A 10,800-nucleotide genomic window follows, 5' to 3' on the forward strand; every position below is an offset into this window, starting at 1 on the left:
CTTGCAGAATTTATAGAATAAAAATTAATAGTTATGTCATCAATAAATTGTTTAAATTGCAAGTTTTTGTAGTTTAAAATTATGCATAAAATATAAGCTTATAGATTAGTAAATAATATCTGATTGACACAAAATTTGACATATGTATTAAGAGAGTAAAGAGCATGCAATTTAATAAGTAGTAATTTTTATTTTATTGAGTAAGATTATAGTCTAAGGTTACAACTAATTTTATAATTAAATTTTGTTCTTTTTTTTTCCTCTATACATGGGAGAAGACAAAGAAACAAAGAAGAAGAGAGGGTCATGGGTTTAGTTGGTGGCTTGTAAAAGAGAGAAGATAGAGAGATAGAGAAGAAGAGAGAGAAAATAATAAATAAATGAATAATATTTAGTTGTGTTATGAAAAATAAAAATATTGATATAGGGAAAATTATAAAATGGTAAATTAAAATAGATTAAATGGGTTTTGAGGTACTAAAAGCTTTATTTTTTTATCTTTATTTAATTCTTTTAGGGCTTGGTAATAATATTGTAATTTTAATTTTTAAAATAATGTGAAAACTGTGATTTAAAAATATACTAAAAATTTAAAATACATATTAGGAGTAAAATGTGCATGGTAGCATATTTTTGTAACACTCTTTAAAATTGATTAAGGGTCTATTTCGTACATCAATTTAAATACATGTTTTCAATTTTTAATCCACACGTATTTTCACTATTTATTTTTTTTTGAAAAAGTGCGAATTACCCTCACATGAACGGTGTAAAATAATTTATTTACTGAAGAGGGAGAAACTCTACCATTTCTCCACAGCTCTCTCTCTCTCTCTCTCTCTCTCTTCTTCCTTATCCCCCATCTCCATCTCTGCTCGTCCAAGCATTACAACACCAAATATTGAGCATAACCTCACATCACCATCACGTGAACCTAGCCCACAAAAACAGAAACCATAAAAACTTTGCAACAACCAACAACTGTGTATTAATTACAAGTTCAAATCCAGTCAAAAGAAATTACGAATTCGAAAATTTCCCATTCCTTTAATTCTTGAATCATTTTTCATAAATTAAATTTTTCCAAAAAGATTTTATTTTACCCAGGCCAGAATCCATTTTCTGAAAGAAGAAAATAAGAAAAAAAAAGTTACCCAGTGGAGAGAACCAAAAAAAATAGAGAAAAAATAAAAGGAAAATAGAAAGAGAGTGATGCGAAACAATGTAAAATAGACAGAGAGATGCGAAATCTGGACTCACGGTGGAGGTCACGCCCAGATGTGAGGAATTTTTTTTTTTTTTTTTTCATCCATTTGTGTTTTGTCTGTGAAAGGAAAGCAGAGAGAGAGAGAGAGAGAGAGGAACCCTTTGTGTGTTTTCATGTCAAGTAAATTTTGGTGGGACCTACATTTTCACAATATTTGTATTTACCACAATGCCACCAGTAATGCTACCCCTCTAATTTTGTGCCATAACTCATATGTGTCGAGTTTTGAGGGATGAAAATGTGATGGTAGGACATACTTTCACAACTTACTACTCGTTATGCGATTTGTTGTGGTACAAAATAGTGTCCTGACATAACGAAAATTGTTTTTTAACTATTATAATATGTATTTTCACATACCCACACATATTTTCATAAAATTTAAATAATATTTTTAAAAATCTCTTATCAAAATATATTTTTTATATCATAAAAAAATAAATGATATATGGACGATATTTTCATGACAAACGCAAAACTCAAAAGTTGGACCCGTAGTTTAAGCATTTCAGTTGGACCCGCAGTTTAAGCATTTTAAATTACACAAAACGACGGAGCTATAAAGCAAACTATTCTTTTGCCTACCTTTTATTAAAACTTAAGCAACACCGTCTTTAAGTTTCTGCTACCAATAGTATTATAAAATGTCAACCAGGGTTAAGTTTATAAACTACCTGGGGTACGTGGCAATTATCTATTGGCAGCCGTCCACATCCCAAGCCTCGCTGGCTTGACTGAATATATAAATATATAATACGCCTCACAGGTGCGTATTAGGTTGTCCGCACCACTAGTTTTTTTGCAGATCGTTGGGCGCATTTGACAGTTGACATGTTCATATGAAATAGGATTCCATGTGTAACCCAACAGCCTTCACCTATATATACAACTTGCCGCAAGGACGCTTATTTTTGCCCTACTCGGCCGCAGAGTTGGGTCATATATATTAAGGTATTTTTTTTTTTCTTTTCTCTGGGTTTATTGTTTGGTGCGGAGAACGCGAGAGAGGAAAGAATTATTTCTTTCTTTCTTTCTTTCTCGCTTTCTCTTCAAGTTCACCTATCATAGATTTTCCAGTTAGAGCTGTTTTGATAGTGGGATCTGTTGGAAATCCCATAAAGTGTGTAAGACTCCTCTTACCACACACCTTATATAATTTTAGAGTAAGGACATAGGCGGAGCCAAGTGGGAAGGGGTGGCAATTGCCTCCTCTATCCTCCCCAAAAAGTCCTCTTACGAAGATAAGTATGTTTTTTTTTTTTTTTTTTTTTTTTTTTAAATATATAACATATACAAAGTTGTGATTTTCAACTGTTGTTGCAGCTGCAAGTTACCAAAAACTAACGGCATGTTTGAATTGAGGAGAGAGGGAGGGGATGGAGGTGAACAGAGCAGCGTCAGCTGAAAATAGCTCATTTTGAGCTAATTTTACCGGCTGAGGGTGAAGACACTAATTCACGCGAAGTACTTCACCTAACATAGGTTCCCTAGCACCTGCACACCTTTCACTTCACCAATTTCATTTTACTCATACTTCTGCACTTATCCTCCAGTAACAGCTATCCTTACCGATCAAATACCCATTCTTTTGTTGTCCATGACAGTTTCCATTTGAGATTTGAAGAAAAGAAAGAAAGATGAATATGAGTGCTACAGCTTATTGAGGATTTAGCAAAATGAGAAATATTTATTTGGGTTATTTTGTTCAAGTTTGATGGGGGTATTTATGGTAAATCGTACTTTAAAAATGCATTTTACAACACTTCATAATGATGTTTTCAAATTCGCTGGAGATACTGTAGAGTCTGTTTATGCTGATTAAATCTATATTTTTATAATTTTTTTATCTATTTTTTTTTTAAGATTAAAAATTATTATTTAAATACATGTACTAAACCAACCTTAATTTGTAAGTTTGTTTTGAAATCTGATTTCAAAAAAGTTAGAATATGCATAACCAAACGGGTAGAAACGCTTTATTTTCAAAAAATGCGAGGCCAAAGGGACCCTAATTATAACCTTTTATATGTTTATGAAAAAAAAAAAAAAAAATCTACCATTTCAGTCAAAAAAAAGGAAAAAAAAAAAAAGATCAAGAAAATGGACTCACGGACGTTTTATCACTCTCACTCTTTTTTTTTTTTTTTTTTTTCTTTTTTTATTATTATTATTTTTTATCACTCTCACTCTTTTGGGGGGGGGGGTGACATTGTCGCTTTTTATTTTATTTTATCTAAAAGAGTAGATGAGTCACTTTTTATTTAAATTGGACTAACGTTGTTGTAGATGTTTTTTTTTTTAAATCTTTTTGTTTTTGGAATTAGACTCATGGCCCTTTTGTAAAATTTAATTTTTTCAACATTCTTTAATTAAAATCAAATTTATCTTTTTCACTACAGTATAACTTAGGTCCCATATTTTAACTTTAGAAAAAAAAAAAAAAAGGCACTAAATCCCTATCACCTCTACTAATTTTTTATTTTTTATTTTTTATTTTTTATTTTTCATTTTTCATTCTCTTGACTCTTTTAAAGTTTCAACTTTTAAGTTTTTGCTATGAAATTAAAATTTAAATAATTACATGGATAGAAAAAGAAAGTTGAATTTTAAATAATTTATTGAAAGTAATCAAGGAAATTAGGTGATATTCCACTTTCTAAGTATGTGGCTATACTTTATATTGATTTTATTTTTGAGTAATCCAATTTCATGTTTAAATTAGTTTTTACTAACAATGAATTAATTATTATTTTTCTATTAATATAAAAAAAAATGTCGATGGAAACTACCTAAGAGCATTATCCCAAATTGCCATTTTTATATTAGCAAACTATAAAAAGTGGGCATTATCCGAGGTAAAAAATTTTACAATTTAGCTAGTGTAATGTATTACTTATAAGATGTTATTGTAGCAAGTTTTCTAATTTTTTGTTTAAAAATTTAATTTTTTTAATCTCTCTCTTTCTCTCTCTCTCCCCCACTACCAAGAGCGGTGGTTGTTCTTTCCAACCATGAAACTCTTTGCCTCTCTTTTCGTTCTAGTGCCAAAAGGCCTCTAGGCGGTGTGATGCTCACGAACTAGAGTGGCGATCAATCTTACCATGGCTGTGGTGGTGACTATATGTCGTGTTTGTGGGTGTTTGGTGGTGGTGAAACTTGTGGTGGTAATGGGTCTTGAAGTGGAGGGTATTTGTTACGTTTGTGGGTGAAGATCGAGTGTCTTCATGGTGGGTTAGCGGTGGAGATTGTAGTGGGTTCGTGGTGGAGATTGGAAATTGGTGGTGGATTTGATGGTTTATGGCTTTTGATGGTGGTGGTGATTGGTTTTGATTGTTGGTGAAGAGAGAGAAATGGTGAGGAAAAGAGTGTGAAGTGAAGAGAGAAATATGGTGAGGAAGAGTGAGAAATAGAGAATAGAATGAATAAAAAATTGAATAGTATTTGGGTGTGATGTGAAAAATATGAATTAAGATGTTAAATGGGTTGTGAAATAGATAAACTAGTTTTTGAAATGGTAAAATGAGATATTTTTTAGAATTCTGGATGGAAATGCTCTAATTTAACTTGAGCGTGAAAGCTTAATTATAGTGTGCGTTTGGTATTACCTTATTTGGCATTTTATTAAAAATGGTCTAAAGTATCCTTATATATTGAAAACGTGAGAAAAAGTAAGGTTTGAAAAAGTTAAACTTGATTAAAAAAGCTAAAAGCTAAGAGCAAAATAGACTTGTAAAGAATTTGTAGTTGCATAAGAGATTTAGAATTTGATTTTACCTATAGAATATACTCTAAAAGCTAATAACAAAAGTTGATGTCAAACGAATTAGTAAAATCTTTTGTAGTTGAATAAGAGGTTTAGATTTCAATTTTTCCTACACCAAAAACCAATTGGTGTCATCTTTATAGAATTTACTTATACCAAAAATCAGTTACTGTCATCATTGTACAGCATACATAATGCTAAACAATGCAAAAATTAGTCAGTACCAAGATTAGAAATTGGCTTCTCTAGGCTGTTAGGCCAGAGCCTTAACCATTAGGCCACAAGCTTCGCTTCAGTGAAATATGGAAAATGATTATATATAAACACAAATTTTGAATTAAATTTAATAAAAAACCAAAAACCAAATAGTGTCATCATTATAGAGCATACATAATGCTAAACAATGCAAAAATTAGTCAATACCAAGATTAGAAATTGGCTTCTCTAAGCTGATAGGTATGTCCAGAGCCTGAACCATTAGGCCACAAGGCTTGCCTTAGTAGGATGTAGAGAATGATTAAATATAAACACAAATTTTGAATTAAATTTAATAAAAAATTAAATGACATATAGTGGTTTGACCTTGGTTGAACTTCAGTCTAATCTTAAAAACCTTTAATCTCTTTCTTTTCTAATTCTTTTAAAGGGTTTAGTTTTCAAAACAGGAGAATTCAGCATATCATGTATCAAATACATGTAAAATTCTACATGTCCATATAAGTGTCATTAACTATGTGTTAATATTACATAATATAATAAATTTTTTCTTGAAAGTTTGACCTGGGTTACCATTCAAGATTATAGTGTGCATTTGAGAGCTGATTATCAATTGGATTATTTATTTTTTGGCCGTACTATTTGTGTGTCACACGTAACTGCTTTTTGTCTTACAGATGCATGCGTTTAGCTTATTTTCAACGGTCCCCCGTGCTGAAGGCATTGGCAAAAAGTCATTTATGTCTCTACAAAAGGTAATATTTCCAATTTGCGGGTGTCACATTCAATATATTTTACTTATTTTTTTAACTTTTTGTAAAGTATTTTCAGTAAAAAAAAAAAAAAAAAGCTTATTTTATTTAACTTTTAGCTTTAGCTTTTATTTTTTACCTACAGTATTTATAGTAAAGCAAAAAACGAAATAAGCTGACTCTTAATATTGCATGTTATATCCTATACATAAACTCATGTATATAATTTTGTATTAAAAAGAAAATTTAAAATCACATACTTATTTTTTGATGACTTGGATAGTTGAACTCATGGTACATAAATTCATTCGCCAGAAGGTAATCTATGGGAACTCCTACTAGACTTAGGATGTATGGTTCTATAGCTCATTTCAAACATCCAACCACTAGGTTACTCCTCATATTCTATATGATAAATGTTGGGTCCTAAAAGTTGTGATTTTTCCAAAGTGGCAATCTACTATATTCAATAAGTTCAATAAGTTGCCACAAATTATTTTTATTAAATTAGTTTGTCTTTTTTTTGATCTTATCAATTTTTTTTGATTGAATTGTTCTTATCAACTTTTAGTTACAGTTTTTGTGAGGAATTATGTTAGTGTGAGAATTTCAGATCAAGAAAGACATTTAGACCTTAGAGATGAGGTCACAGCGTTAGCATCTGGGGTTATATATGTATTCAGTCTTGGACTAAATGGCAAGATTTGGGTGTATTTTCAATCTAAGAAACAATGCAAATGTAGTATTATATCCTTAGTTTGATTTGTTATCTTCACTTAAAATTAAAAGATTTTTATGAGAAAATGAAGGAATAAAAAAGTATAGTGAGGTAGATTTTTTTTTTCTTGGGGTCCCTTGTTTTATGTCCTAAGTTTCATTTGAATTTTTACTTTCATTGTTGAGGAAAAAAAAAAAAAAACAATGCAAATAATGAATATATATATGGTCTTTTAGTGATTCTTGTTAAAATTTCACTTAACTTTCGGTTTTAAATTTTTATTTTGGTAGGTTCTATTTGATTAATAAACCTTTACTCCCAAAGAAGATAACAATTCAATTTTCATGTAAGTCTCATTAGTTAACTCAGCTTCTAATTTTTTTATTTTATTTTTTTGCCTCATATGCTATATATTTGTTACCCATATATGATTAGTTATTCCATTAATTTTTATTTTTGTATTTCTTAAAATATTAATTCTTATTATCATGTAATCACTATACCAATGTACTAATATTGCCTTAGTTTGTTTAATATTTCCTTAATCTTCATGTGGAATGTTTTGTCATGTTAGAATCTGTTTTTGATGTTTTATGCATTTTAATTTAATGCATTATATATTCTAGATAAAATATTAATTAATAAATTGTATAAAAAATTGAGTGTGGTGTGGGTGGAGTGGGTACAGTGAAGATGACAACCCACTCCTTTGCCTTTTCTTCTTATTGACTTTTACTTTTCTTCTTTATTTTAAATAACTCATGGACGGATACTTCTGCCTTTGTGCGCAAGTTTTCTTTTTTTATTCATCCAATAAAAAAATTATTTGCCAGATTACAACAACTAATTGATGGAGGTAAATGTTTAAGATTGAAGCCACACGTTCTTAATGTGATGATCACTTTATGAATATAAGTGCTTGTAAGATGTAAAAAAAGGGTCGTAATTCAAGTTTTTAGAAATTTTTTTTACATATATATATATTTAGGTTAGGGTAGTGTGAAAGACTACTGCTTCATAAAATGTTTAAGATTGTTCTTTTCATTTTTCTCGTGGATTGCAAAGATCTTAGGAGCCTGACGTTTTTACTTTCTTGCTGTTTGCCGGGTCAATAGTAAATAAGAGCAACTACACAAGAAATTAATGCGTTGTTATTTTTTTGTAAATAGGCAAATGTCATTGATCAGGAACAAGGTACATGTACAACAAAACACCAACCGAAAGACTGAAACTTATGGAAAAAAAAAAAAAAAAGAACCCTGAATCAACTATGCAATAGTTAGATTCTTCAAAAAAGAAAAAATCCAACATTTTCTAAGATCCTCTGAGATTCAAGGCTAGTTCTGAGTCTCTGACTAAATTTCCCTGCATTTCACTAAGGAGGTGAACGGGAAGAGCCGGACAAGGACGCTGGCACTCAAGGAAATTTGAACCGACCACTCTGGACAACCCCATTACTGTCCTTCCATGGCCTGTCACACTCTTTAACATTATAAGCACAGTCCTTCAGGATCTTGTTTCTGTCTGTACAGAACACTAACTCGTGCAATTGGGGGATTGCGCTATTCCTTGCGTAATTGCATCGAAGCCCTAGGGTTAATTTTCTGCCGGCAATAGTAACATGTTTGAAATCTTTAACTTGATAGAACTCACCCCTTGTAATGGTTTTCTCTATCAGGGGAAAAAAATGTCAAGTTAGCTTTTTTCAATTGTAAATAGGAATTACAAAATTCAAGGAAAAAGTGTATCTTAAGTATATAGAACCTGAGCTTAAAAGCATATTATTCTTGACGTCTCCAATGTCAGTCGCAATAGCAAGAGCAGTTCGAAAGTAATCCACATGATTGCCAAATTCTGTAAAGCAATAGCCGTGCTTTTCATATTCATGTTCCCATAAATATTCCCGGCGTCCTTGGCTATTTAGGTTTGGCCAGTATTTTTCCAAATCTTTCCGGAGATCACTGCGTATCTGAAAAAAAAATCTGACAACGTTAATAAACAGCAAACTATAAAAACTGTGAAAGTTTGCCTCTAGGCTATTTAACACTACAGGATATAAAAATAAGAAAAGAAAGGGTCAACAGGGTAAAGAAATGAAAACCAATGAACACATTCATCAAGAAATGAAAATTCGTTTGTTATGGAGAAATTATGAGGAATGATTCAATTATTTTTGTTTCATTTATTTTCTCATGCTTTATCGGGAACCAAACAGAAGGGGAGTATTTTGCTTCCTACTGTTTGATCCTGCGTGGTTGTGTTTCTCAGACCTGATATGGTTTAATGTAAAACACCCAAATAAGCCCATACACAGAGGATCAAACAATTTCTCACCAACCCAAACAAACCACACACACAAAAAAGAAAAGGAAAAAAAGAAACAGTCCTGACTTGGTAGTTGCTGTGTGTAAATGGCTTTGTAACACAATCAGAGGGGAAAGGGGAAAAAGAAAAGAAAGAGAAAAGGGACTGAAAAGAGTGAGATCTTTGATGCTTCATATCTGACCAAAAAGAAAAAAACAATGGTTTTTCAGAATAGCGGAGAGGAGTTTTTCATGCTTTAATTTTAGTAGCCAACCTCAGCAAGGAAAGTGAAAATACCTGTCGGTAGAGCTTGATGCGGGGATTTGGTGTAGGGCAATTAACACTGTTTGAATTTTTATTAAGCCATAAGCCATGCACAGTGAACTCGAGAGGGATGGGATGATTACATTTATTCATCCCTGTGTTACAGTAAGAGGTTGGCCATTGAAAGGCCAACAGAAGCTCATCATATGACACTGTTTGGCTGCTGCCGCCACCCGGAGCTGCCATACTTTCCGTTGAAACCACCAAAACCAACGATAAAAGAAGAAAGATAGCCATTTTTGTGCCACTCATTTTTTTTTTTTTTTGAATGGATGTTGTGCCACTCTTAAACTATACCTGCAAGCAAAGTGTGTGTTTATATAGACCAGAGTTTGCCTATTGTGCCCTTAACTTATCTACGAACTGTATTTTGAGCCCTCCCTACATGGTAATGGTAGCATTTGGTTGATTAATCCACCATTTATTATCTGTCCACCACCATATACAAGCTGGCCATATATTTGTTGTCTTACTCATTCTTTATTTTTCTCTTTTTCGAAGTTTGGATGTCACGTACTATACCAAATACGAATTCTTTAATCAATGGAGATAGTCACTCAAAATTATTCTCCTCTCTATTTTTTACTTTAGGGGACATAGAATTTTAGACCACCAACTTCTTCAACTGGCTACCAACTTCCATCTTCTTTTTCAATTAAGAACGTGTCAAGGCACATTTTAACCGTCCAATTTAAGAGTCACCAGTAACACAAATCAATCAGACGGTCTATATCCATAATAATTATAAATAGGTAAAAAGGATGTGTTAAGAGTCTTGTAAATTATTTAATTGACTTCTCTTAGTGTTTTAAAATATCCTTGGTTAAAATCTCCCTCTCTCACGTTGTAATTTCCTAAAATCCTTATCACAATGCATACTTCAAACAGCTAGTTCCTTTCATTTTTTATTTTAATGCAGAAGAAAAGAAAAAAGAAGTTTATATGTATACAAACGTGTACATAGTATACATTATAAATAGGATCAAAATATGGCTTGAAAAATAATTACATGACACGTCAAGGTCAAGCACAACATGAATAATTATATACAAATTGCTTCTGGGAAAAAGTCCTATGATTTGAATAATAAAAGAAGTCCAATGATTTGCTTATAATGAAAATTTGAAGGACTAATAAAAAAAAAAAGGTATTCAAATTAATTGCTCTCATTTATTATTATAGCTTTATGTTTGTCTTTGTCACCAGCTGGTGTTTGCACATTTTAAAATAAGGTCTAACTTTTTCTTTTTTTGGATAGAAAAAGGAGCTTACATTTATTGGCTTAATTAATAAGTAAAAGACTTTATAGTTGAATCGATACTTCGTAATTAATAAAAATACTAGCAGCTGAGTCATGTTCACCAATCACAAATATACGTACCGAAAAAGAACGGTTTTGTTGTTGACTTGTTGGATGCTGTTATGTTCCAATCAACCTGGTTAGATATGATATTGG

General features: G+C 31.5%; 1 protein-coding gene and 2 long non-coding RNA genes across 3 annotated transcripts; 2 read left to right on the forward strand and 1 right to left on the reverse strand.

The window, feature by feature from the left end:
* The first annotated feature begins 2,055 nt into the window (after nucleotides 1-2,055).
* On the forward strand, nucleotides 2,056-3,357 carry LOC115979930. Its single transcript, XR_004089243.1, has 2 exons — nucleotides 2,056-2,218; nucleotides 2,591-3,357. It is a non-coding gene; the product is annotated as an uncharacterized LOC115979930 (long non-coding RNA).
* A 434-nt stretch (nucleotides 3,358-3,791) lies between these two features.
* LOC115979932 lies at nucleotides 3,792-7,970 on the forward strand. The gene is made up of 3 exons (XR_004089244.1): nucleotides 3,792-4,656; nucleotides 5,924-6,001; nucleotides 7,007-7,970. It is a non-coding gene; the product is annotated as an uncharacterized LOC115979932 (long non-coding RNA).
* Nucleotides 7,119-9,855, reverse strand: LOC115979929 (ribonuclease 1-like). The gene is made up of 3 exons (XM_031102048.1): nucleotides 9,318-9,855; nucleotides 8,481-8,685; nucleotides 7,119-8,387 (listed from the first exon to the last, which is right to left on the reverse strand). The coding sequence occupies exons 1-3, from the start codon at nucleotides 9,594-9,596 to the stop codon at nucleotides 8,134-8,136; spliced, it is 738 nt and encodes a 245-aa protein (XP_030957908.1). The 5' UTR covers nucleotides 9,597-9,855; the 3' UTR covers nucleotides 7,119-8,133.
* Nucleotides 9,856-10,800: the final 945 nt, after the last annotated feature.

This window comes from Quercus lobata, chromosome 3 (assembly GCF_001633185.2).
Source record: "Quercus lobata isolate SW786 chromosome 3, ValleyOak3.0 Primary Assembly, whole genome shotgun sequence".
NCBI lineage: Eukaryota > Viridiplantae > Streptophyta > Magnoliopsida > Fagales > Fagaceae > Quercus > Quercus lobata.

What these genes read in the sequence shown, in the direction of transcription:
- LOC115979929 (XM_031102048.1), bottom strand. Translation starts at nt 9,596, where the DNA reads ATGAGTGGCACAAAAATGGCTATCTTTCTTCTTTTATCGTTGGTTTTG. An exon ending in GCATCAAGCTCTACCGACAG is followed by an intron (nt 8,686 to 9,317) that starts GTATTTTCACTT and finishes TTTTTTTTTCAG; the next exon opens with ATACGCAGTGATCTCCGGAA. An exon ending in TAATATGCTTTTAAGCTCAG is followed by an intron (nt 8,388 to 8,480) that starts GTTCTATATACT and finishes TTCCCCTGATAG; the next exon opens with AGAAAACCATTACAAGGGGT.